This window comes from Adiantum capillus-veneris, chromosome 8 (genome assembly GCF_014529385.1).
Source record: "Adiantum capillus-veneris isolate H3 chromosome 8, ASM1452938v2, whole genome shotgun sequence".
NCBI classification, from domain to species: Eukaryota; Viridiplantae; Streptophyta; class Polypodiopsida; order Polypodiales; family Pteridaceae; genus Adiantum; species Adiantum capillus-veneris.
In genome coordinates, this window is record NC_140938.1 from 22161026 (window position 1) to 22188765 (window position 27740).

At 45.7% G+C, this 27740-nt stretch overlaps 2 protein-coding genes across 10 annotated transcripts in view; both read left to right on the forward strand.

Moving 5' to 3' along the window:
* Positions 1-514: 514 nt before the first annotated feature.
* Positions 515-27740, forward strand: part of LOC147451791 (orotidine 5'-phosphate decarboxylase) — a 32965-nt gene continuing 5739 nt past the window's right edge. For 6 of the 9 annotated variants that reach the window (XR_015188980.1, XR_015188981.1, XM_086518820.1 and 3 more), the window contains exons 1-4: positions 515-651; positions 1438-1565; positions 1651-1753; positions 1857-1964. Coding sequence is in view for 7 of the 9 variants with exons in the window: in XM_086518820.1 (XP_086374946.1) it covers positions 1504-1565; positions 1651-1753; positions 1857-1964 (273 nt within the window). In the remaining 2 variants the exon portion in view is untranslated. Of the gene's footprint in view, positions 710-775; positions 865-1437; positions 1566-1650; positions 1754-1856; positions 1965-27740 lie in introns of those variants that run through there. The other 3 variants (XM_086518822.1, XM_086518821.1, XM_086518826.1) reach the window with 3 other exon arrangements.
* On the forward strand, positions 15319-17133 carry LOC147451792 (uncharacterized). The gene is given in 2 exon segments (XM_086518818.1): positions 15319-16731; positions 16733-17133. Coding segments are annotated over 2 exon segments (1599 nt in total). The 5' UTR covers positions 15319-15486; the 3' UTR covers positions 17087-17133.

Sequence of the window (27740 nt, forward strand, 5' to 3'; positions counted from 1 at the left end):
CCATGTCACACTGGGGCATCCACCTCGCTCTGTTATTCTTCTGGCTAGCAATGCAGTTGTCACTCATAGTTTTTTATATACATTTGCTGGAGTGCACCAACGCGCGAGGTGGTGGAAGCTTCAATGCTTCATGTTGTTTGCAAGAATTCAAAACCAATTGCATGTCTGGGCTTTTGAAATTGGCCACGGTGCTTGAAACATTGGTGAGGGGTTTTTCCTGCCCATCCAACAAGCCAAGTTTAACGGCAAATACTTGCTCGCCACCTAGGCATTGTTGCCTCATGCGTCCTGAGTGTCACATCCACCTAAGGCTGGATACACACTGCCTATGCGTCTGCCCATTACTTTTGGGCACGGGCAGGTATGTGTTACACATCACCCAGTCCATCGCGACATGCCCTGGCTGAGCTGTATGAAGTTTAACAACCGGCGCGGCTGTCCATTCTTTTGGGCGCTGCCCGTTTTTCACATTTTGCCAGCTGTCTTCCACGTCGGCACGCCCAAGCCTGGGCGAGCGGGTGGTGTGTAAGCAGTTTAAGGCCTTATGAAAATGAGCGCCCAAAAACTCTGCCACACATGCGTGATTGTGTGGCTGGTGTCCTCCCTGTCTCTCTCTTTTGACAGGAGAGCGCAGAATTGCTTCGCAGCCAGGTAATTGGAAACGAGTTTACTCTGTATGCATCGCAGGCATACGCGCAGTGGGATTCATGTAAGCTGTGAAGTGCCTCATGCCGCGCTGTAAATCAGTCTGAACTCTTAGTTGACGTGTTTCCAGCTTTTGTTTCAACAAGCCGGGCTATCACCTAGTTCCTCGAAACCTTGCAGGAGCCGCCATAGAACGGTGGAATAGACAAGGGAGTACCAGTATGTGGCTAATTCCTGTGCAATTTAAGGACCCATGCCTCCACTCACATTCATTGCCATGCTCTTCTTATACCTAGTCCATTGTGCTTTGTCAGCATCATTTTTGTACTGAATGAAATTCTCTAGGCATGAATGACCTTGTGCCCTGACGTTTCAACAGAACTTCCCCGCAATTGGAAGTCCCAAGAGGGGCATTTCAAGCACACATATTTTATTAAATGTTTCGCTTTTTCAAAGATTTGGAGATGAGTGAGAAGGACAGTGCTCAATATTACCACTTTTGCTTACCAATTTTTTTATTAAATATATTTGTTTTTCAAAGGTATGGAAATCGCACCTTCTATTAATTATTTTGTTTTTTCAAAGCTCTGGAGATTGAGTGAAGAGGGCAATACTTTTGCTACTAAAAATTCCTTGAACATAGAATTGAAGCCATCATGGCAGGTTCACCAGACAATATGGTCGTAAATTTTGCAAACACGTTTGCTGGTTGTTTCTGTGCCAATGTGGTGCTGATAGAGTTGTTTCTAGTTATCATTTGATGCCGATCAGTTGCTTCTCTTTGTTTCCCAGGTCCGTGACAAGTGATCAAACAACGTAAAATACGATAGACAATTCTGTAGCTTCCAAGAAGTTACTATGTTGTCTGAGACCTATTGCATGCCGCATAGCGAGTTCGAATCTAAATTAAATTGTTCAAGGTGTGTAGAGATTGAGAGCAGGGGCCCTTTGTGTTTCGGAACTATCAAGGTGAAAAAACATTCAGTTTTCCTTCATGTTTTCCAGTTATCTACTTTATCATCGTGGAAGTCGCTCCTATTGCAACAATTCGTTGGAAAAGAAGATCATAAGTCCTTGCCAGTCAGCTGGAGGAAAACAAACTTTGTTGGTTAGTTGTGTTCTTTCTAGATGTCACCTTGTTTTATATGTTTTGGCAATGTTCTTATTTTATGGGTAGATTTCATTTTACTGATTGCTGGACCTTTCAATAGGTGATTGGGTGCATTGATGATGAATTTCGATCTTCTCGAAACATAGCTTTAAGTCTACATCGGAGATACAAAAATGTGGTGGACGGTGGATTCAGCAAGTATCTCAAGGTATATTACTCTGCACTGAATGCATCTATGAAACCATGTTGTACACAGCTTTGAATCAATGCCGCAACTTTCTTTAGTGGTAGACCAAGTTTTCAGCTTGTTTCCCCGCATTCATAAGCTGTACAGGTCCACACACACACACATGCACGAGCGTGTGTGTGCGGGTGCACACACAAACACTCCCCCCCCCCCGGCCCGGTTAGAGTTTTGGCATCTCAAGTGAACTGCCCAATGTGATCCCATTATTTATTTTGGCTTTTAGGTATTTATTTTACTTATTTGTTAAAGTTTGGGTAGGGCAATTTATTGAGGTTGCTATTTAAGCAACCCCTTGCCTCCATTGTAGTAAACATTCAGTTATGCATTGCCAAGGTTCATTGGTTCAGTAGACTCTCTCTCTCTCTCTCTCTTGCTCACTCTCCTTGGTCTCTACGCTTCCGCATTGTCGACTTTGACATGGTATTAGAGCTCTTGGTGAAGCTTCATGCTTGAAGAACCTTGGCGGAGAAGAGCAAGTGGAGAAGCTTGAGAAGTCCCCTCCTTCGTTGCCGGTGCCGTTCATTTCCTCACACTCCTGTAGACAGCGTTCCAAAACGCTGCCCCTCCTCGGTGCTTGTTGCCCACCACATCATCTCAAAACACTGCCTCTCCTCGACACCAAATCCCCCCTCCTCTATCGCGAGCGTTTTGAAACGCCGCTAGCATTAGGGCAGCCGCCCCCACTCCCTTGCTGCGTTTTACAACATTGTTGATGGCGATGCCTTCCCCAGCAGCGTTTTAAAACGCTGCGTGCAGGCAGGGCTTGGGTGAAATTTCCCCTTTTGTGACCAGCGTCCTGAAATGCCCAACCGGTTACTTGGTGTCAATAAGTAAAGAGACACGGCTTTATACGTAAAGACACATCCTTTCGGCGAAGAGCTGCAACCGTTGGGCAAAGAGTCGCACTCGTAGAGCGAAGTGGTGTGACCAGTCGTCGAAGGAGTGTGGCTTTTGGCGAAGAGGCACGTCTCTTGGGTGAAGGGGTGTGACCATCCAAGCGCAGGGGTCCTCCTTGGCATGACACTTCGCGTATTTGCAACTAGGAGTAGATGTGATGTTGTTAACATAGTCACAATTGTGACATTCCCTCCCTCTTTAAATAAAACCTATGGTAGTTGTAGAAAACTCCGAGAGAAGGAAATGATTGTTGTCGTGCTTCTGCATCCAAAGCTATTTGTGTTAAGTCCCATGTCATGGCACTGTTATTGACCATGACTATTTTGCCAAACTAAAAACCGATCATATCTGTAACTTGTCTCATCTTTGTCAAAAGTATGAGTATCACATCCGCATCTTGATTAGTGCCTTTGTCAAAGTCTTTTGTAGCTTCGAGCTTTGTCCAATAAAAGACTGAATCCATATCTGCTTCAAGTGAAATTATTGGTAAACTGACTTGAGTTTTCTGTTGAGTTATGACCACTGGTTGGAAATCTGGAAGGTATTCCATTGGTTTGTTTGGAACAGTAAAATCCTCCTGAAGGGATGTCGTAGACTGAGACAAAGTAGTTTTTGAAGGTATATCCATCTGTAAAGGTATTCCATTGGTTTGTTTGGAACAGTAAAATCCTCGTGAAGGGATGTCGTAGACTGAGACAAAGTAGTTTTTGAAGGTATATCCATCTGTAAAGGTTTATCAATAGAACAAGTTGTGTCCAAAGATTCAATTGCAGCGACTGAAGTCATGCTGCAGTCTGCATCTGCTTTATCCTTTGCACCGCTGAAGGCAAGGATTGGAGTCTTCAAGTTTGAAGAATTATCATTCACTATAGCATCTGGTATCTGTTTAGAGACAAAGACTGTATTCTGCAGGGGCGGTGACGAGGGGAATTTTCTTGCTGGATCACGGTCAAAGAAGAGTTTATGTGCTTGTTGGTTGTCACATAAGAACTGGAATCTTCTGAATCTTCAGCTTTATCAGCTGGTATTAAGGCTTCCAGAGTAGGAGGAGCATGGCATGATTCGTAAGGGGGAACTTGTCCAGCGTTGCGGCGTTCACAACTGAGTACTTGACTAAGGTCGAAAATATGTGCCACTATGTGAGCCCACTTCGAAGAGGTTGAATGCTCTTCAAGGGGAGATCTTCTGAAAGCTTCATGTTGCTGCTTTTGCCGATGATCATTTTGAGTTTGAGGCTTGTTATAGTAGTCATGCTGCAAAGAATGTTGCTCTGAGCACGTTGTTGCTCAAGCAAAGTGAATTTGTGCTGGGTTGTCTCTGAAGAAACATGCTGAGGGTGAGAAACGGATTGCTGAGAAACCGTCGAAAATTGTTTGATACCAAAAGGTTGTTGCAATTGTCGTCGGAGAGCCTCCAATTTCACTGGAAGTGAGGAGATGTCTTGTTCCAAAAGGCGGCTATTGCTGCTTCCACAATGAGAGGCAAGAGTCCATACTCGAGCATGAACTGTTGATGAAAAGGAAGGCATTGCTTGGACGCCAATGAAAGGGGTTCCTTCTTGTTGAGGGGAATGAAAACTGTTCACCACAGAGGGGGCTGAAAAAGCATTTAGTACTCAAGCATTAGAAAGGGAGATTGATAACCATCACTACTGGGAGGTAAAAGTGGCGAAGAAGAAGATCATTTGGTGCTGAAAATTGAAGTATTTTGCTGCTGTAATTTCTGGACAGCCATGCAAATCCGCCTTCGAGAGCACACCGCGAGCCCACATCACGCAAATTGAAGAAGGGGGGCTGATATGCTCGCGCATCAAAGAGGGGGGTTGAAAAAAATATTATTTTTTTTCCCGTTTTTTGAGGTAGGAGAGGGTGCCCAATGGTTAGGTTTTTTTAAAAAAGTTCAGGGTCATTTAAAAAAAAAGAAAAAGGTCATTTGTATGAGAAAGGGCATGTTTTAAAAGATGTGTCCTTGCGAAGGGGTGCATCACTTGGAGAGGCTCCGAGAGGGTAAAAGGGACATGGGGGGAACTAGTTTGAGTACCTCCATGCGTGACGCAGGACAGGGCACCGCCATCACTGCCATGTCAAACCTCCGAGGCTTTAAGAGAGCATCTTGCATTGCACTAGTGTTGCCCGAAAGTGGTAATTTAACACATGTGCGGGAGGAAAAGAGGGAAAAATCTTGGGGATTTCATTCGTTCTCCTTCTTCCATACAACACACGTGCGGGTTGTCGAGGGGGGTACACTGAGCGAAGAGGCAAATTGGTCTGCATAACCCACGGGAGGAGGAAAAAAATTTGCTCTGATACCACTGTGAGGATTCTAGGTACTATTCTTAATTAAGTACTTAAACTCATGATTAAGACTTAAGAAACTTAAACTGACTTCCCGGGCTATTTGGGTTGTCAATCGACTTGAAAAGGCAAAGAAACAGAAGAAGCGTGTTCGATTTGAAGGAGTATCCAATTCTTCTTCTTCTGACAGTTCTTCTAGCTCATCTGACTCGAGCGAAGAAGACCGCAAAGGCAAAAAGCGAAGCAAGAAACAACGCTTCGGAAAAAGCAAGAAAAAGGCAAAGAAGTCTAAATCTCGCCCAGTGAGAGACAGTTCAACAGAGGGTTCGTCTACAGACAGTTCAAACTCTGACGACGACAACTTTTATGCAAAGAAGAAGAATTTTTATAAAGCCAACCAGTATGACTTTCTGGAAGATAAAAGCAAGAAAGTCAAGAGTTAAGGAAGGTGGACAATCAATAAAATTTAACACGTTTTCGGGATATGGAGATGCTTCGAAGGCTTTGTCTTTTGTACAACAGTTTGACATCGCTTTCGCGGGAGGACGCTACTCAGAGCACTCTGAGATTCGGAGAGCTGCGCCTTACTTCAAGGGGAATGCTCGAACTTGGTGGTCCACGCTTCTTTTAAACAAGACTGCGCCAATTAAATGGCTGAAATTTAAGAGCCTTTTTATTTCTTCTTGGCTGACTCGAGAGTATGAACGCGATATATGAATTGCTTGGAACCATCTTCGAATGACCAAGAAAGATACAGTGGACGCTAATTGCGAGAGATTCTGGAGCTTTTTTCTACCCGCCTCTTCATTCAAGAAGATCTCATTCAAAGAACAAATTGAGCGGTTTACCTTGGGTCTACCTACAGAGATCCGAGACCATTGCTTGGAACAGAAGTCAGCTTCCATTCAGGAGTTGATGAGTCATGCGAAACTGGGTTTTGCCATTCACTCTGGTAGTCTGACCTACCCCACCGATAAGATCATGACACAAAGAGCCGAACAGACTTTGACAAATGAAAGTAGAAAGAGAAAGAGCAACCCAAAAAAGAAAGATGCACGACCCAAGCTTACTCAGGAGAGAGATGGCTTCATTAGGGAAGGGAAGTGCTTTGGATGCGGGAATCTGGACATATCTCCACGAAGTGCCCTAAAAACGCATAGAGAGAACAGAACGACAAGGACGACGAAAGGCCTGAGAGTTCGAGAGCAGCTGAGGAACGTGGAAGAAAAGGCAGATAAAAAGCAGAACTGGTACCACATTGCGTGGGACCCGAACCGAATTACATAAAGGAAAGTACAAAACTTTGTCGTTTTTAGGGCAAAGCGACAGATGAGCAAGCTCTTTTAAAGGAGCCAAGGCCAACTTCTTTTGAATTGGCGGCTCGAATTGAAATTATGCCCGACAGGCTGAGGCCACAATTGGAGGTAGTTCGAGTGGCACTCGGACGAGATGTTGCCATTACACCGAGCATTGGCAAACTTCGTTTGCAATGACGGGGGCGTTTAGGGCACGAGGAGTTTTACGTAATTGCCTTGGAAGGTTCTCACGTTCTACTCGAAATCCCTTGGTACCACAAGAACAACGCCGTGGTTGACTACCGGGCCAAGAAAGCGACTTTGACAAATGAAGGGCTCAAAGATTGTACTTGATGAACTTCATCTTCTTTACTCACTTTGGGAGAGAACTGAACGATGGATGAACATCGAATATGTTTTGACCTGAACAAAAGAACGCCAAGATTTTCTCCACACTCATGCCGATTGCTTTTCAAAGGCCTGCCAGGCGAGTTGTCACCAGTTCGTCCTGAGGATCATTCCATTGATGGAAGCACATTACCGAACCGGCCACCTTACCGTGTGAGCCAAGCCTAGAACGAGAGATTATGAACCAAGCGAAAGACCTCTTGGAAAAGGGTCTTGTCCAGCCTAGTACTTCACCGTATTACTCTCCAGTGTTGTTTTTTTTGAAGAAAGACGGATCTTGGAGAATGTGCATCGATTATAGAGCCCTCAACAAAATCACCATCAAGAACAGATTTCCGATTCCTAGGATCGATGATATACTCGACAGATTACAGGGATCCTCGTGTTTTAGCAGGATTGATTTGAAGAGTGGATATCATCAGATCCGAATCGCACCGGATGCTGGACAAGATTTTTCGAGAGTATAGGCTATTTGTTGGCACTTTCTTTGACGATATCATTGTCTTCTCCAAGAATGAGGCACAACATAGAGATCATCTGCTTCAGGTCTTTTAGGCATTACAAGATCACAAGTTAGTGATTAATACGAAGAAAAGTGAATTATTCCTACCAGAGATGCACTTTTTGGGATAGCAGCAGGAGTGCAAATGGATCCGGCCAAGATAGAGACTATCCGTGATTGACCCGATTTGAAGAATGTCCATGAAGTTAGAAGCTTCTTGGGATTGTGTTCGTACTACAGGTGGTTCATTAGAAAGTTTGCAGAGGTTGCTTCCCCTTCGCATATCATGACACAGAAAGGAGTCCCTTTCTCGTGGGGACCCACAGAGGTGACTGCCTTTCAAACTTTGAAAGAGAAATTGACTACGGGACCAGTTTTGACTTTGCCGGACTTGCAGAAGTCATTTGAAGTATATTGTGATACTTGTGGTCGTAGTCTGGATGGGGTCTTAATGCAAGAAGGCCAATGTCATTGCCTACGAGAGCCGATTGTTCTCAAGGCCAGAATTGACAACATAGATTTGTGAGAGAGCTTTTGGTGGCTATCCATGCTCTTATTCAGTGGCGACATTACCTACTCAGAGCCGATTTTACGTTTGTCACAAATGATGGGAGTTTACGCTACTTCTTGTCACGGAAGCAGCTATCGAAAAAAGCAGATGCGGTGGGCAAAACTTCTTGTCACGGTTTACTTCCGGATTGTCCATGTGCAGGGACAAAAGAAATTGGTGGCAAATACTTTGTTCCGAAAGCCATTGGTTCTGGCTATTTCCGCGATACATCATAGGAACTTCGAGGATATGGTCGGTCAGTACGCCACAGAACAGAATTTACAGATGTATTCAGTTGAATACAACAAGGGGAGATAATAGCGGATTATTCCATTCGGGATGGCTATTTGATGAAGAAAACCATGTTGTGCGTTACACAGCCGTTGAGGGAAAAGGTTCTAACCGAATGCCACTGTCCGTCTTTCACGGGTCATTGCGGCATTGCTACCACCTTGAAAGGGGTAGAGGGATACTTCTTTTGGCCGAGACTCAAGAAGGATGTGGACGAGTTTGTGCAGTTGCTTGGTATGCTCGGAGGTCAAGTTTGACATGCATAAAGCACAGGGATTGTTACAGCCTTTTACCCATACCCACCCGCCGTGGGAAAGTATTGCAATGGATTTCATCTCCCGAGAACAGAGCGTGGGCACGACAGTTTATTGCCCAGGTCCTTAGATTGCATGGCATGCCTCAGACGATTGTCTCCGACAGGGCCCCAGGTTCACAAGTTTGTTTTCGACAGCTATTTGGGAGAACATAGGCACGTGATTGCAGTTCTCGTTCCACCCGCAGACTGACGGGCAATCAGAGATTGCTAATTCAGTGGTATTGGATTTGTTGAAGTCTTCTTGGTTGGATCAAAAGACTACTTGGGGAAAGGTTTTTACCTTTGGTGGAATATACCTACAGAAACATGTTTGACTCTTTGATGGGGAAGATGCCATTTGAGATTTTTGAATTTGCTACGAAGGTTCTACCCTTCCTTAGCATGAAAGATAAGAATTTTTCTTTAAAGCCGACCAGTTCACGCGGAACTTGGTCCGGAAGGCTTTATAGAAATTTCAGGAAAGATAGAAAAAGGCAGTAGGTCGCCATTGTCGCGATTTGAAATTGAAGGAGAAGAATGGGGTGCTCTTACATTATGGGAAGGCACGACCGAGAAAGAAGACAAAAGGGAAAGGAGCGTCTTCTTTGTAAGCTTAGCATGACATAGTGTGGAGCTTTCCAGGTTTTCCGAAAAGATAAATGATATCTCCTTTGGACTGAAGTTGCCAGAATACTTGGAGGATTCACAATGTTTTTTTTTTATGTGAGTCTCTTAAAGCCTTTTGAAGGCGATGTGCCCGATGATAGGAAGCCAGAGGTGCAACCCGAATTGGACGAAAACGAGCAGATTCTCGTTCCAGAACAGAAATTGGCACAGAAAGAAAGAAAGAAGGTAAAGCGAATTGACGGTTCTTGGTTAAATTCAAGACCTACTTCGCATTGGATGCGAAGCGAATGGAGGAGGAAGACCTAGCAGATATTCCTCGGATGTGAATCTTTACCTTGAAGCTTTTGGTTTAGCATAGTCTATTCCAAATGGAACCCAGAATTCAGCTTGGCCGGAGATCTGGTGCAGTGTTTTTGAATACTAGACTCACTGATGTCTCTTTGAGCTTCAGGGATACTGAGAGCTGACAGTATTCTGCTGATGACTTTATGAAATGGAATTCCTGAATATGAAACTGATTTGTTCTTGACTTTTTTTTAAGTGCAGGAACTGATAGACGAAATGATTGCAGCATTTTTGTCTAAATGATCTCAAATAGACATGGTTGCAATAGGGGTTAGTCAATCGGGCATCTATGAGGTCCAGACTGGATCTAGATGCAATTGCTAGCTACATTGCCGATAAATCATGGTCTAAGATCCGAATGAATGTTTGATGTCGAGTGATGTGACTGTGGATTGGTACATGTGCTAGATGTGTGTTCCTAGTACGTAGGTACTAACAGTTAGTGTCTGCTAAGACAGTTTATGGCCTCTGTCTGTTTTACAGGTGTAATCGAGGGAGATTACAATGCTTTCAAGAGGGGGGTATGTCACAAAGTGATGACATGGCTGCTCGCTATAAACCCTAACCAATTGCGGGAAACCCTAATTGCAGGCTGTACCCTAACCCTAATTGCTAATAACACGTGGCAGCAGAAATGACACGTGGCAGGCTGTACGAATGTCAACGCAAAATGCGGCGCAAATTGCGGAATTCAGTATTGCTGACGTGGCAGCACTGTACGACAACTTTTTGGCAGTTTTTTGTGCGGCAGATTTTTGGCATTGCTTTTGCTTTATTTTAGAGAGAGAGAGAGAGAGAGAGAGAGAGAGAGAGAGAGAGAGAGAGAGAGAGAGAGAGAGAAAAGCCTCTTTGCTTTATTTTAGCAAGAGAGAGAGAGAAAGAGAAACTCTGGTTTATTTTTACAAAGCTTTTGAGCTTTTGATTTTCAGCTTTTGGGGCATTGCTTTTGGCATCCCTTGTAACCTTTAAATACATACGCGGGTTGGCCTCTCACAACTCAGAGCATTTGGACACAGAGTCTGAGTGTGAGCGCCTGTCCGCACTCTTGTACTTTGAACTCAGATTAATACAAAAAGAAATACCGAAAGGGGTGCCAGTCTTTGGGGCCAATAACTCTAGGCACGGAACTCCGTCAGGCCAGTGTCAAATAAATTGTGAACTGTGAACTATTTTGAAGTGGTTATTTGGTGCTGTCGAGGTAGATTCTTGACTTGGAGTGTCCAAGTCTATTACAGTTCACATCTTCCTTAAAGGTTGGTTCAAGCTCGTCTACGAAAGTGTGTAATTTATCAGAGGGGCTAAGATTCTCTATCTCCAGAGTTAATTTTTGAAACTATGTGATATACGTGGCCAAGTAACCAGTCTGGCTCAGGCGGTGGAGAGAGGACCGGGCATGAAAATCCGCATTGGTAGGTTTAAACACCTTGCGAATAGCGCGCCGGAATTTATCCCAAGAAGGTATGTGTTTATCATCAACGACCTGTCATTGCCACCAAAGAAATGCGATGTCCTTGAGCAGAGAACTAGCAAGTACAACCTTTTTGCTCTGTACTAAATCCGTCTTGGACAAGTAGACCTCCATTTTGAAGAGCCAATGGTCCAGCACGCGCTTGTCGTAGTGACCATAATTAGGCTCATGCAATTTAACATCCAATTTCTTCTTTTGAGTAGCATTAAAATTTTTATAAAGTAATTGAAGTTCATGATTGTCTACCTCATGAGTTGGATCTGGTTCTCCATGTTCGTCCAGAGAAGCTTTAGAAGAAGGTGGCGGAGAAGAAGCATATGTAGTCCGAGAAGCAATAGGATGACTCTGGGAAGAGGTTTGCGTATGCATATGCTCCAAGCGATTGTGAATGGATACAAGGCTAGTTGAAAGTGCAGCCATCTGCTCCTTGATAAGAGTTAGAACATCTTCTGGTTGACCTTCTCCGTCTTGAGATGTCGGCATAATCACTCCTCAAAGAGAATAACAAAGGGAATAGAAACTCGAATACGTGCAGAAGCAGGTTTTGTGTCTGGAACTGTCTTTGGAGGGGTACTTCGGGAGCAGGTTCTGTTGTTGTGAACAAGAAGGGGATTCCCTGGCAAAGTCTCCTCTGGAACCTCGTCTATATCTATGTGTAATAGGCTTGGACACTCCAAGTCAAGAAACTACCACAACACATGGGAGCAATCTGAAAGAGCTGAACAAAACTGAGAGAGAGAGAGAGAGACACGACACGGCACGGCGTAGTTCCGCGCCAAGAGAGATTGGCCCCAAAGATTGGGGCCCCTTTCGGTATTTTATTATTATTAGTGCTTCACAAAGTACAATGTACGAGGGTTCTCGTCTCAGTAGTGCTCCCAAGCGTATCTGCTTGAGATTGAGGCCCTGACACTTTATTTATAGGCCCTAGGCCTTCCAAAAGCGGTGTACATGAAAAGCTTCAAGTCTAAAAGCATCTGGATCCCAAAAGCTAGTGCTACTGTTGCCAATGCAAATCGCGGAAATCTGTACAGGTGCCACGTCAATAGCCAGCGTGAATTGCAGAACGCTCGTACAGCGCTACCACGTTTAGCATCTCTACGCGATTTAGGGGTTCTTGATTTATTGTAATCTTCTACCGTTCCTTTAGGCCTTGTCGGACAGGAGCCCATAGTTGGAACAACTTTAAAATCCTCGGTCTTTATTTTCAAGTCTCTCGGCTAGGCTCTGCAAGTTCGTAGCATTTCTCTGGATCTTTCCATAGGGCCCTGACCCCTCTTTGTCTGAAGTCTATTCTTTAGGTCATGCCACGTCATCAATTTTGTAACATACTCCCCTCTTGAAAGAAATGTGATCGCCTCAATTACGCCTGCAAAACCAACATAAGCAAGCAACCAATTCAATAGACACCGATTCTAAGTACCGATGCACTAGACAACACATCGAGTACTTGCACGAAGACGAGTCACTGAACATCCACATGACATTCACATCACTATCCCCGTCGAGATCTTTGATGAGAATCATGATCATCGTAACATATTTAGCATAACTTATTTAACAATCACATCTGAATCTCACTGATCTCTAGTGGATGTCGAGATTGACGAAATCTTGCTACTTATCATATCTACATCACCCCTTAGGTGAAACAAGATCGAAATGCTGCAGTTATTTTGTCTCTCAAACATCACACACATGAGAGAGCACATATATCAAATTCATTCAAGGAATTCCCATTTTAAAGTACTTCTTTTCTTAAGTCATATAGCAAAATACTGTCAACCCATCAATACCCCTGAAGTCTCAAGAGAAATCAGTGACTTTAATCCATCTGGAGAATTTGTGACAAAGGAGCGGAGTGACTCCCCTCTTGTGCAGTCCGCAAGGTAAAGCTCTAAAATCCAAGGAGTACCTGCTAGGTGCTCCTTCTCCATCCATTTTGCATCCAATGCCGGATAGTGCTAAATACCAGCGTATTAGCTTACCTTTCACTTTCCTTTCCTTGTGAGCCAGTATCCGTTCTGGAATGAGAATCTCCTCTCTCTCTTCCACTTCAGGTTGCACCTTTGAAATGTTTCAACAGACTCACATGAAATGCATTGTGAATCTTCCAAGTATCTAGTAACTTCAGTCTGAAGGATACATCATTTATCTTTTCGTGGATCTGGAAAGGGCCATAGTATCTCATACTCAACTTTGGAAAAAGTCGCTCCTTACTCTTTCGTTTCAGTAGGCGTGCTTTCTCAAATCGTAGAAGCACCCAATCGTCTCCCTTTCCCTTCAATCGCAAGTCACTTCGATGCTTGTCCACTGCCTTCTTATGCCGCCTCGCGCACCTTTGCAAAAGCAGTCTCCAGATCCTGAACATACTGACTTGCTTCAAAAACCTTCTCTTTGGTGCTTAGAATAGGTGGAACCTTCTTAGCACCCTCAATGATTTCAAATGGCGCCTTCCCCGTAGACGTATGCACTGTGTTGTTGTAGGCAAACTCCACCAAGGGCAAATACTTCTCTTGTAACAAACTGCTGACGTGTCAAAGCCTAAAGAATGGAGCCAACTTACACATGCCGGCCGAGGGGCGTAAACCCTAAGAAGAACAAGTAACAAAAGAAGAAGTCCTACCAGCTTATAGGGACCCCGTTTGATGGCGCCCAAGTGACAAAAGGATTAAAATAAAGCAGGACCCGCACACACGCAAAAATTGATGACGTGGTAGATTTTCGAAATTTGTGTTGGCATGATGACGTGGCAGGCTGTACGAATTTCTGTGTTTTGCGATGGCTGATGACGTGGCAGTTGTACGGATTTCTGTGATTTACGTTGGCAGCTTTTTGGCTTTGCTTTTGGACCCAATGCTTTTGAGTTTGAAGGCTTTTCACTGTAATTGCTTCTTAGGCCAAGGGCCTTTAAATATGAGGCTAGGGCTCATTCTCTGGCATGCTTCCTAGAGAAGGTGTAGAGTCTCAAGTACCGGCTTGTACTGTGTTGATGCAATATAAAGAAATACCGAAAGGGGCGCCAAGGTTTGGGGCCAATACTCTTTGGGGTGGAATTTTGCCATTCCGTGTTGTGTGTCGTCTCTCTTTCAGTTCAATTGTTATTAAAGTGCTAAAAGTCTGTTCAGTCTGTACTTTTCTATTGGCATGTGGTGCCCGTTGGTGCGCCCAAGCCGTGTCGACTCGAGAAAGTGTCTGTGGGGGCAGGTGCACGGTAGCAGGTAGGTTGGTGGTCGTAGGCTTGGTCATGTACTAGATGCAGATTGGAGCAGGTACCGCAGGGACGTGTATGCTAGATCCAGCATTCTACAGGCCAAGTATGGTTGTGAATCTTTGTTGGAGAAATGGTGCCATTGTGTGTATGAAGGTACGGTCGTGCTCGGCAAGTTCAAGATACGACGGCCGGCCATGAATTGTCGCCATTACAAGGAAGGACCAATGTAACGAGCTGCAAACGTGATGGGGGTCGGAGAAGAAGTAGATGGACAGGCAGGACATCAACGGCGCGTGAATGCTCGCCACATCGAGGTTTTTTTTAAAAAACAAGAACAATTTTTTTATTTTCTTTTAAGGGCATGCAAACAAGGGCTGTGGGCTCTGTAGCTTGCATGGGAAAGTCGCCATTTGGAGGGAGGGCGCTGTCTGCATGCGGTCTGAAGGCCGCAAGTGGCTATAAGGAGCTGAGGGCCGCCATATCGTAAGAGAAGGGAGGCCATAAGCAGCCGGGCGAGAGGAGCGCTATCGTGAGGGCTGAGGGTAACACCGCTTGGGAGGGAGTCAATGGACAGACTCACTCAGGGGCCATCACGTGAGCAGCTAACACGAGAGTGCAAGGGCCATGAGCTACTGAGGGGGCCAAGAACGGCTTCAAAACTAGGGGTGCTCCATCAACAACACATAGAAGAGAAGGAAGTGTTTTCTTTGAAAAAAACATCATTGTACACTTCCCAAATCAAATCCAAATGCATTGACATCGCCACAACCCCCTTGTTTTTTTGGCACTTAAGGGAATGTTATCTTTCTCTTCCTCTCATGCCTATATGCGGGTCGCATATCTCAGGTGGTTCTACGAAAGAGTGATGCTGCTCTCTATTTGAATGTTGTGTATGCCAATGATCTCAAAGTGTTTGTGCACGCCACAAAGTTGAAAAGATTGCGGTAGAGTGGATGTGTGATCATGAAAGTACTTGCACGAGTTAACCTATTTTCTATTATCTGTTTGCGACTATGAGGTGCTTTTGAAGGGTCATAGATCGGGATAATTGATTGTATGCTTTGAGACTGAGTGTGTGCAATTAGGGATGATTGGGTACTGGCTTGGACATTGAATGTTTGCAGATCGGGAGTATAGGTGTGTGTTTGCTAGGGGATAAGGGTGTTGTGAAATCACTGGGCTATAGAGAGGCAAGCATTTAGTGTGCTGGTGGTTTTCTCATTTCCCCCTTTCCATCTTGTGGTGCCCCCACGGAGGACCCGCTGATTGCTTCCTAACCAAGTGTTCGTGAGTCAAGATGAAGAAAGAATTTGGTCCAGTGTTCAAAGGAGATGAAGATGTAAACGACTGGATAGCCGATTTTGAGCTATTTATGCTGACAGTATTGCGGATGCGAGGTAATGAAGCGAAGCTCCAAACTCTACCTTTGGTGCTGCGAGGTAAAGCAAAAGTTTGGTTCGATGGCTTAGAAGATGCACACAAGCAGAATTGGATCGGATTTCGAGAGCACTTTCTACAAAGGTATCGAAAGGTGGTGTCGGCTTCGGAAGCAGATGCAAAGATCAAAGGCTTGCAGCAGGACGTAAGTGCAAATTTTGATGCTTTTGTTGATAGTTTTGAAGCTTATTGGGGGGATCTTGCGGCTGCTACCCAAGCAACCAATGCGGGGTATTTTAAGCGGGAAAGGTTTCTATCTTGCTTGCATCCCTATGTTTGTGAGAGGGTGGACTATGAAGATCCAAGAACCTTTGATGAAGCTGTCAAAGTCGCCAGAGCAAAGAGTCGAAAGATGAAGAAAAAGATGGAGGCAGGATTGCTACAATCTACGATCACGGCAGCCAGTGGACCTAGGCCCAAGCAAATTGACGAGGAGCAAGAGGTAAAAGCTCCTTCTTTGATTGATATGCATTTGATCAAAGTACGTGAAGCTGATGCCAGGCTAGAAGAGGTAGAACAAGTACCAGTAAGGGCTCAAAAGGTGCAGAGAGGCATATTCAGAGTGCCACCCAACTTGCTTGCTCAAGAGAACAAGGTGATAAAGGACTTCAAAGAAGAAGTGTTGGTTCCAGAACCAGCAACGAGGAAGGTAGCAGTGGTCCAAGAATTAGCAAGTTCAAAAGAGGAGTCCGACAGCTCTCATAGCTCCAGTAGCAGTTTGGATACCGATGCTACATGGGAGACAGAATCCATGTATTCTAGGTATGAAACTTATGATGTTTTTCATGTAGATGAAGTGGAAAAAAATGTATGCAAGTTGCCTGCCAGTCATTTGAAGGTAAAAGAGGAGCATAGTGCAAGTGTGGAGATGCCTTGTGTGAACAGGCCAGTCGAACAGCCCTATCCTGTGTCTGGTGGTGGTGAGTGCTTGCTAGAAGAAATGTGGTTTGATTGTGCATCCGACTTAATTGAAGAGCAGGTTTTTGAGGATGACTTGCAGGAGCTAGGAACAGAAGCAGTGGTAGGTCAAGTTGATTTGTCTATGCAGGGGGTGGGGCAACCTTGTCTTGGGGGGCATGTAGAGGTGCACAATGTAGTTTGAGAGTTTTGTGTGTAGCCGTGGAGAGCTAGCTCCGGCAGATGACTCTATGGAAATGAATACAAGTGCAGCCTATAAGAGTGATGCTCCATGCAATGAGGAAGGTGCCACCAACCTTGCAGGTGATGAGGTATTTGAAGAACAGGTTGAAGCTCTAGCAGGTCATACTCTTGAGTATGAAAAGGTGGCCTTGGAGCCGTTTACAGAGGGTTTGGATACAGGTTTGCAAAGGGATCAGGTTTACTTGGCTATGCGACAGGTGGAGGCAAATGGTCTTGCTATTTTATGTGATGATATGGATACATGTGTTATTGGAGGTTGCTTTACAGGTATTTTTGTATCAGTGGCGAGGCTTTTTTGAAGTGGACTATACCATGGAGGGTTCTGTAGCAGATGGCAGGATAGCTGCTTATGATTCAGGTTTCTCAAGTGATGGCAAGTGTGCTTATAGCGGACACGAAGACTTATGGATGCAGGGTGACAAAGCTCCATGCTATGAAGAGCTGAAAGGGTCGTGGCGTGTCTATTGGCCTACAAGTGCAAAGGAAGGCTTGGATGTGCATGCTTTATAGGTGGATGGCCACGGCCAACGTGTTGTTTTTGATCCAGATGGAGCCTACACTATGATTGGGGAAGCTGTGAGCTTTCCATTTGACCCTGGAGGGTGATACATTAGCAGAAAATTTTCTCTCTATCTCTACCCTATTTGTATAGCCACTATATTATCATTTTTCTTATGCAGTCTATGTAGCTATTTTATATCATTCTCTCTATGCAGTACTATTTTACCTAAATAATAATGTGGTTGAGCATGAATGCTCAACGAGGGGGTGGGCAATGATGGTGCGCCCAAGCCGTGTCGACCCGAGAAAGTGTCAGTAACAGGTGCACGGCAGCAGGTAGGTTGATGGTCGCAGGCTTGGTCATGTACTAGATGCAGATACCGCAGGGACGTGTATGCCAGATCCGACATTTTGCAGGCCAAGCATGGTTGTGAATCTTTGCTGGAAATCGTGCCATTGTGTGTGAAGGTGTCGGTCGTGCTCGGCAAGTTCAAGATACGACGGCCGGCCATGAATTGTCGCCATTACAAGGAAGGACCAATGTAACGAGCTGCAAACGTGATGGGGGTCGGAGAAGAAGTCGACGGGCAGGTCGGACATCAACGGCGCGTGAATGCTCGCCACATCGAGGTTTTTTTTTAAAAACAAGAACAATTATTTTTATTTTTATTTTTAAGGGTATGCAAACGAGGGCTGTGGGCTTTGTAGCTTGCATGGGAAAGTCGTCATCTGGAGGGAGGGCGCTGTCCGCATGCAGGCTGAAGGCCGCAAGTGGCTACAAGGAGCTGAGGGCCGCCATATCGTAAGAGAAGGGAGGCCATAAGCAGCCGGGCGAGAGGAGCGCTATCGTGGGGGCTGAGGGTAACACCGCTTGGGAAGGAGTCAATGGATAGACTCACTCAAGAGCCATCACCTGAGCAGCTAACACGAGAGTGCAAGGGCCATGAGCTACTGAGGGGGCCAAGAACGGCTTCAAAACTAGGGGTGTGCCATCAACTACACAAAGAAGAGAAGGAGAGTGTTTTCTCTGAAAAAAACATCATTGTACACTTCCCAAATCAAATCCAAATGCATTGACATCGCCACAACCCCCTTGTTTTTTTGGTACTTAAGGGAATATTATCTTTCTCTTCCTCGCATGCCTATATGCGGGTCGCATATCTCAGGTGGTTTTACGAAAGAGTGATGCTGCTCTCTATTTGAATGTTGTGTATGCCAATGATCTCAAAGTGTTTGTGCACGCCACAAAGTTGAAAAGATTGCGGTAGAGTGGATGTGTGATCATGAAAGTACTTGCACGAGTTAACCTATTTTCTATTATCTGTTTGTGACTATGAGGTGCTTTTGAAGGGTCATAGATCGGGATAATTGATTGTATGCTTTGCGACCGAGTGTGTGCAATTAGGGATGGTTGGGTACTGGCTTGGACATTGAATGTTTGCAGATCGGGAGTATAGGTGTGTGTTTGCTAGGGGATAGGGGGGTTGTGAAATCACTGGGCTATAGAGAGGCAAGCATTCAGTGTGCTGGTGGTTTTCTCATTTCCCCCTTTCCACCGTCATGTGACAGTGGTATCAGAGCATCATGCGTGTGCTTTTCTGAAAGTATACTCTTACAAAAGAGCAGACAAAGCTTTTGGAATTTTATTTGAGGTATCTTCGCCCTCCAACCCGGACTTATTAGCCACTCCCGCCCTTACTTCATCGCGCATCAGGAGCGCTCCGTCTTCATCGCTCATGTCTTACAGGGCATAAGCCAATTAAGATCACTTGCAAGAGAAGGATCCAGATTTGTTTCAAGTCACTGTTTTTCTCAAAAGCAGTGCCATGCAGATGTTGATGTCTACAGCTACGAAGCAACATACTCCAAGTACTTGGCAAGCTTTCAAGAAAAAGAAATAAAAATTGCCCGAAGTTATATGGTTTCTGACATCTTCCTTCGGAGTGCAACTTTTGGCAGAGTGGAGTATCCTGAAATGCTTGCCATGGAAACCCTAGCAGATCATAACTTGAAGTTTCTCGACATCTCCCAATAGATGTCTCTTCACGAGCAGATGACCTTGGAGGTCTGTTGCGATTGTTATGTCTTGGGACTACCATCGCCGCCAGACGAACACTGTCTGTCCAAGAGCTGATGGACCATGCTGTGGTTGTCTACGACCTTATGGAAGGAACCTAACCTTAATTTTTGATGCAGGTTTCAGGATGGAAAGTCAGTCGACTTTTCGAGCTCGACTGATGTCGAGATTGCTTTTTAAGTTTCAAATCTGTTTGAGAACTTGTTTGGTGATCCTGTTTGGAATTTGTTTGAAATGGATGTTATCTGTTTTAAACCTGTCATGGTGCCGATTTGAATTGTTTGACTCTGGTTTGATACTGGTTTCAATGATTGGTGATTTTACTCTCGGGTGGAGTAGTGAGAAATTATGTTTGAAAATGCTTGTTCATACTCATGGCCCGGACCCTTGTGGTTATTTACGGGGGGAGTATTGTTGTTGTGACTCTTGGCCCGGACTTGGATGGTTATGCGGGAGGAGTATTAAGAAGTCTGAGTAGTGGTTACTCTCAGCACCTCCAAACGACGACCTGGATGGTTATGCGGGAGGAGTATTAAGAAGTCTGAGTAGTGGTTACTCTCAACACCTCCAAACGACGTAGGTTGCAGTCTGGGGGGCGTTTGGTTGTAAAAGGCCTCTATATCTCCCGGCTTGGACCTTTTTGGGTTATGCGGGAGGAGTGATGAGGGAGTCGTTGAATATCTCCCGGCCCGGACTTTGTTAGATTATGCGGGAGGAGTGTTCGTCGGCGGCTTTATGTTTCTATGTCTTGTAACATGCATATGTGAGCATTTGTGTTGCATTGTGATGTGCCAACCACTGAATATTCCTAATTGGATGAGATTGCCTGGGTATGTAATTTTAGTGCATCAAGACACCCGTGGAAGATCAGTACGGTCTGGGTGTGATGGCTAATTTTACTACGCCGGAATATCAAGAGTTCCGATCTGGAGAAAGGAGAAGCTAACTCCTTGATCAAAACAGCCGAAAGGAGAAGCTACTCCTTGATCAAAAGAGCAGAATGGAGAAGCTAACTCCTTAATAAAAAGAGCAAACTGATTGTCCCTCAGAATGTCCCTCGTGAAGGCTTCTCACTGTAATTGCTATTTAGGCTAAGGGCCTTTAAATATGAGGCTAGGGCTCATTCTCTGGCATGCTTCCCGGAGAAGGTGCAGAGTCTCGAGTACCGGCTTGTACTGTGTTGATGCAATATAAAGAAATACCGAAAGGGGCGCCAAGGTTTGGGGCCAATACTCTCTGGGGTGGAATTCCGCCACTCCGTGTCGCATGTCATCTCTCTCTTTCAGTTCAGTTGTTATTAAAGTGCTAAAAGTCTGTTCAGTCTGTTCTTTTCTATTGGCACGTGGTGCCCCTCTTGTGACATCTCTCACTGAGCCTTCTAATCAAGGATATAAGACTTCAATAAGTCTAGAATCACCGAATTTGCAATCTTCGAGTGCCCATCTGTCTGCGGGTAGGACGAGAATTGTACCCGAGTACCAATATTCTCCCAAATTGCCCTAAAAAACAAACTAGTAAAACGAGGATCTCTATCTGAAACTATAGACTAAGGCATGTCATGAAGTCGAAATATCTGCGAGACAAACAGTTTAGCCAAATGATCTAGCTTAACCATCTTCTTGACCGGAATAAAGTGAGTCTACTTACTAAATCTATCGATGACTGACGCCATCGTGTCCACTCTGAGTCCTCGGAAGATAAAAAATAAATCCCATTGCTATACTTTCCCAAGGTCAACTAGGTATAGGTAAAGGTTGCAAAAGACCTGGTGTCTTAATCGTGTCGAACTTGACCTTCTGGTATATCAAACAACTGCGAACAAACTCATCTACATCCTTTTTGAGCCTCGGTAAGTAGAAAAACCGTTCCACATCTATCAAGGTGGTGTCTATGCCGCGGTGGCCCGAAATAGGTAGACAGTGGCACTCTGTCAAAACCTTATTTCTCAGCGCTTGTGTAACACACAACAAGTTCTTCCGCATCAAATAGCCTTCCTTGAGCGAATAGCCCGCAACTACTTCCCCACTCTACAATCGGTCAAAGATGTCTGCAAAATCCGGATCTCTCACGTGCTGATCTACCATATCCTCGAAGCTATGATGATGAACTGCCAAAATAGCCAAAACCAAAGGCTTATGAGATAGTGCATCCGCCACCAAATTCTTCTGCCCTTGCACATGCACAATCTGAAAGTGAAATTGTGACAAAATGTTTGCCCACCGCATCTGCTTGTCCAAAAGTTGCTTGTGAGACAAGAAATGGTGTAAACTCTGGTGATCGATGAACACTGTAAAATTGGCTCCGAGTAGAAAGTGTCTCCAGTGAGTAAGAGCATGGATGACTACCAACAACTCCTCGTAATCTGTGCAACCCATTTTGGTCTAGAAAACCTTTTGCTCGTATAGGCTACAACATGGCCTTCCTGCATCAAGACCGCTCCCAGATTGAGGCCATAGGCATCACAGTATACGTCAAATGGCTTTTGCAAGTCTGGCAAAACCAACATCGGCCAGTCGTCAACTTCTCCTTGAGAGTCTTGAAGGCTGCAATCTCAGATGGTCCCCAAGTGAAAGGAACCCCTCTTTGTGTCAAAGCATGCAGAGGAGAAGCAAACGCAAACTTTCAAATGAACCGCCAATAGTAAGAGCACAAACCCAAAAAGCTTCGAACCTCATGAACATTCTTCAAATATGGCCAATCTCTGATGGTCTCAACCTTGGCCGGCGGATCAATTTTGACACCCTCCGCAGAGACAATGCGTCCCAAAAAGTGGATCTCTGGTAAGAAAAACTCACTCTTCTTCCCATTCACCACCAATCAATGTTGCCTCAGTGCTTGAAAAACTTGTAGCAGGTGGTGTCAATTCTCTGCCTCATTCTTGGAGAAAACGATAATATCATCGAAAAAGGTGCCCACAAATGACCTATACTCTCGAAAATTATTGTCGATCATCGTGTTGAACGTTGCAGGAGCATTTGTGAGACCAAAAGGCACCACCAAACACTCGTACAATCCAAAGGATGTCCTAAATGCGTCTTGTATACATCAATCCTGATCTGATGATAGCCACTTTTCAGGTCAATTCTTCTGGAACCTTGTAACCTGTCTTTCAAGTCTCTCGGCTAGGCTCCGCAAGTTGGTGGCACTTCTCCGGATCTTTCCATAGGGCCCTGACCTCTCTCTGTCCGGTGTCTGTCCTTAAGGTCATCCACGTCATCACTTTTGTGACACTGTGCACAAGAGGAAAGGGATGGGTACCCAGAACTCGTCGTCTGCCATGGGTGCGGTGCTGACGGTGCACGGAGGAGAGGACCAGCGCTAGAGGATGAGAGAGTGGGGGCAGCGTGCGGAATTTGGTGACGCTCGCTGGTTGGCATTTTTTTGTGTTATGTAAGGTTAATTGTTTTCACTTAAAAGGGGTTTTTACATTGGGAGTAAGTTAAGGGCTGGCTGGTCATTTTTGCCAAATTCACATAATTCATTAAAATTGTGTAACGTAAAATGCCTTGCTGTGGTAGGGTAGAGGGGCCAGTAAGAGTACATCTAACTTGGGGATCTTCAATCTCTCTCGTCTGAGCTCAATTTCTTGCGCTGAGCACTCATTTTAATCGCCTTCTCACAAGCTTTCAAGAGAATTAATTTGGGGCTGGTTGGGTTTGAGAGTCGATAATTACGGTACCATTTTTGGAATCACGTGTATCAAAAATCGGCATGAATAACAACACCAACTAGGGCCAAAAGAGGTAAAATGCAACCACGGAGACTTGAGCCCACGTGATGGCCAATGGCTTGGCGTTAATTAGCCGTTTTGGCTCCACTTTTTCGTGCTTCTACTGGTCATCAAGTGTAATACAATAAGGGGTTCATTTGTCTATTGGTCATCAAGTGTAATATAATAAGGGGTTCAGCTAGCCGTTTCGGCTCCACTTTTTTGTGCTTCTACTGGTCAAGTGTAATATAATAAGGGGTTCATTTGTCCTTCCTCTGGGGGCCGTAACACAACTGGCCCCTCTACCTTACGTAAAACTCCAGCGAAAGGATGCAACGATTGATTTCCAATAACCCAGCACGGCGCAAAGGTTACTTCGCTTGGGGAAGGATGTGAGCACGGGAGAGAGAGTAGGCCGGTGCTCTTTCGCATGAAGGGGTTGCGAGCGCAAGGGGGTACTACCCGAGAACAGCGGACTCGAAGGGTCACCGACAAAAATTTCCCAAGTACGCCACATACACATACCTGTGTTTTAGTCGGTTATTTATGTAATAAAAATAGAAAAAAATCAAGCTACCTCATGCTCGTATGTGTGTATCACTGTTCTTCAGATTCCATACAATTCCGGGAGAGGGTTAGAGGCTCACAACCTTCGGGGTCCCAGAAAAAATTTGTTCCGATACCACTCTTAGGATTAGTGTTGCTAATCCTAGAATTAAATTAAGAATAAAACTTTATACTTAAGATTAAATTGAGACTCAAGAGACTGTGTTTGATTGATTTGATTGATTGAAACCGAGTACAATAGGCTTCTTATATAGGAGACGAAGAGTCACAAATGAAAATACATGTCTCATGGTGAAGAGACATGCTTTAGATGTAAAGACACATCCTTTGGACGAAGAGCTGCAACCATTGGTTGAAGGGGTGTGACCAGTCGTCAAAGGAGTGAGGCTTTTGGCGAAGCGGCACGTCTCTAGAGCGAAGAGTCGTGACCATCCAAGTGTAGGGGTCCTCCTTGGCACTTCACTTCTCATATTTGCAACTAGGACTAGGTGTAATAATGTAACATAGTCACAATCGTGACACAACTTATCCCAAAATCTAGCGCCCTCTGGGCAGTCACGTCATCACAAATTCCAGGTGCACTACCACATCATCTTCCGTTACGCACATTGGGTCCTGGCTTTATTTTTAATGAGCTTGGGCCCCTCGGTCCGGTTTTGTAAGTTGTGTGAGGTTATGGTATTAACCCTAACCTGGCTGGAATCTGCAAGTTAGGCCATGGCACGTCACAAATTTGTGACAAACAGCCAGGAGACGAGCCACACACATTATATATGGGGGGCCAAGAGGTAGAGGTAGTGACTTCATATGTGTAGCTGGGGGTGACTTTCACTACAGCGAGGGGCAGATTTTCTATGATGCAGGCAGTTGAGACCAGCTTGGCACAGGGATATGCAACATTAACCATGACTATGCTATCAGACCCATTTCCAGGAGCCTATCACCAAGGGATGGTTGTTTGATACTTTGGTCACGTCAACTCTAATGTATGGGCCCAAGGGTTTTCATAGGAGGACTAGAGACAGATAGAGAGGCCTGAGGTTGTTATGTGTCGAGGATGATTCGCAAAAAACCTCTGGTACCCCATGATATAGTATGGGCCATGTTTGACGCTCAGCCCTCTTTTTCACGCAGTGGGGCTCATTCATAGAATTAGAGCCATGAGCAGCGATAGAAACTGTATCATTGTGAGGGCTTGGGAGGCTTCGCAGGCATTGGCTGCCCATACACATGCATGCTATAGTAGAGAGGTGGTTTGCTAGACATGGCGTGGATATGGAGAGACCACCAGCATCTCGGTATGATCCACATGCGATGTTGGTTGGGAGAGGAATCAGGTTATCAGATGTGGTCTGATGTAGGATTATTTGAGGCCGACATGGGTGTAGACCCACCAACTCCATTGCCCACAGAGATGAAGCTCTACAGAGATCATTTCTTACATATTACAGAGCAGGGCTTATTCGCTATATGAAGATATACATGTCGCATGCCATGAGGAGCACAATTGGCCAGCTTAGAGTATCCTCGCATAGACTCGGGTCGAGACTGGGCGTGCAGCTCGCATACCCAGAGAGGACAAGACTTTCAGACACTGCAAACTAGAGCCAGAGACAGAAGGAGCATTTTATATGTAGATGCCCAGTATATACTGAGTTGAGAGGCAGATATCTGCCTCTTCAGGGAGGGCTTTGGATCCATCAATCGCTTCAAAAGATTTGAGGCTTGACGATGCTTCAGCCTCTTCTTGCCAGAAATGCACAAGTATCGGGAGAGCCTTATAGCTTCCATGAAGGAGCACCCCCAGCAGCGCCAAGTTAGACAGCGTCAGCAAACAGTGAGGAAAGTTGATCTGCTGGAGCCACATCCATTGATAGCGAGGCCTACTTAGGTTTCGCCTTATGAGGAGCATTGGAGGCTCGGGCCCAATGGAGACTGTGTTTGCCTGGCCCACGGGACCGACATTGGACTCTCCAACGGGCATGCAGAGATTTCTACCAGATGCAAGGCACAACGAGAGGTGAGGCGTCACTGACCCCTTCCTCAGTTCTACTCAGTGGCCATCTCACCCTCTCCTGTGGATTTTTACCTTAACCTCAAGAGGAGAGTAGTTTTTTGCCCAGAGAGCATATTGTACACCTATAGCATGCTAGGATTAGGTTGCATTTTGGTAGCCTCCATATATCCACAGTTCTCGGCTACGCACATAAGAGTTCTATATACCCCATCATCCAGCTTTTTTCATTACTGTCATCTACCAGTTTTCATTTTAGTTCATGCATGATACTACAAGGGCATGTACATCATTGTGAACTTTGTCTCATAGGCCAACATGGCCTTTCGCAGATGTTAATACTCTCTCTCTCTCTCTCTCTCTCTCTCTCTCTCTCTCTCTCCCTGCTCCCGCTCTGCACCCGCTGCCCCCTGCTGATGATGACATTTTTCGATCCTTCACAGTGAGTTCCCATCTTGTGCTTTTGTTTGTGTTGTGAGGTCTCTCTCTCTCTCTCTCTCTCTCTCTCTCTCTCTCTCTCTCTCTCTCTCTCTCTCTCTCTCTCTGTCTGTGCCCCTGCTCCCGCTTTGCACCCGCTGCCCCCTGCTCTGCACCCGCCCTCGCGCTGCCTCTGCTCCCGCTGCCCCGCCCCCCCCCCCTCACACTGCCTCTGCTCCCCCCCCCCCCCCCCCCCCCCCTCTCTCTCTCTCTCTCTCTCTCGCACCTGTTGCTCCCTGCTCTGCCCCCCCCCCCCCCCCCCCCCCTCGCGCGATGAATCTGATCCCCGCTCCTTGCTCCCCGCTTCCCCTACTCGTAGCATGTCCTAGCGTAGCCCTACGCGTAGCATGTCCCCCCTTTTTTGATGCGTAGAAAGTCTCATAGCCGGTACCCCCCCCCCCCCCCCCCCCCCCGCTCACGCGATGAATCTGCTCCCCACTCCTCGCTCCCCGCTTCCCATACGCGTAGCATGTCTAGCGTAGCCCTACGCGTAGCATGTCCCCCCTTTTTTGATGCGTAGAAAGTCTCATAGCCGGTTACCCCCCCCCCCCCCCCCCCCCTTCTACGCATAGGAAGTCTTAAATTTTTTTATTTTTTTATTATTATTATTATTATATATATAAAAAAACCCATCCACCGCCTTGCAACTTCCCGGTCTCATAGGTCACTATGGCCTTTTGAAGACGTTACTATAACATTTCATCTCATTTCTTTTCAATTTAATATATATATATAAAAACCATACTGTACCCCCCGCCCCCCCCTCCCCCATTCTCTTTACCATACTTTCCCCCCCCCCCCCCCCCCCCCCCCCCCCCCCCTCTCTCTCCCTCTCTCCCGTCTGTAACTATCGCCGCCTCTCCCTGGCCATACTGCCTCACGCTCCCCCACTCGCCGCGCCCGCCGCTAGTGTGGGTGCACACGTACATCTAGTGACTCCCTTGCGGACGGCTCCCCCACTCGCCCAGCTGTCGCGCCCGCTGCTAGTGTGGGTGCACACGTACATCTAACTCCCTTGCGGACGGCGATCAAGCATGAGGAAGATGAACGATAAAGCCGGCCCCCTAGAGGATGCCATTCAAAAATGCAAAGAGGAAATGACGGAGATCATTACCAAGATGAACCGCAATCTCTGGGGCACAATAAACATGCTCGAAGGACGCGTGCTGATCCAAGAGAGCAATATAAGCACGCTGGAAGACCGAGTGACGACCCAAGAGGAAGAGATCGCGTCACTCAAGAAAGATCTCGCCGAAGCACGATCAAGAAACACACTGGAAGAGGGCGAACTGCAACCCTCAGTAATCGAAGAAATCAACATGATCAAGGAGCAAGTACGGGCCATCAAAGAGGGAGAAGAGCAGCACAAAGAAATGACGACTTCTTGGGTGGATGTTCTTACCAAAACTCAACAGAAGGCGGACGAAGCCGAGAAATGGATCAAGGTGGCCAAGAAAGGAAAAGGCAAGGAGATAACGCCCACGTCCACACCCAACAACATCATTAATCAGACACTAGAGAAGGAGCAGAGGAGAAGGGTGCGCGCTTTACATGTGAGAATTTGCGGTCTTAAAGACAAAGGCAATGTGGACGAAGAAGTAAAAGAAC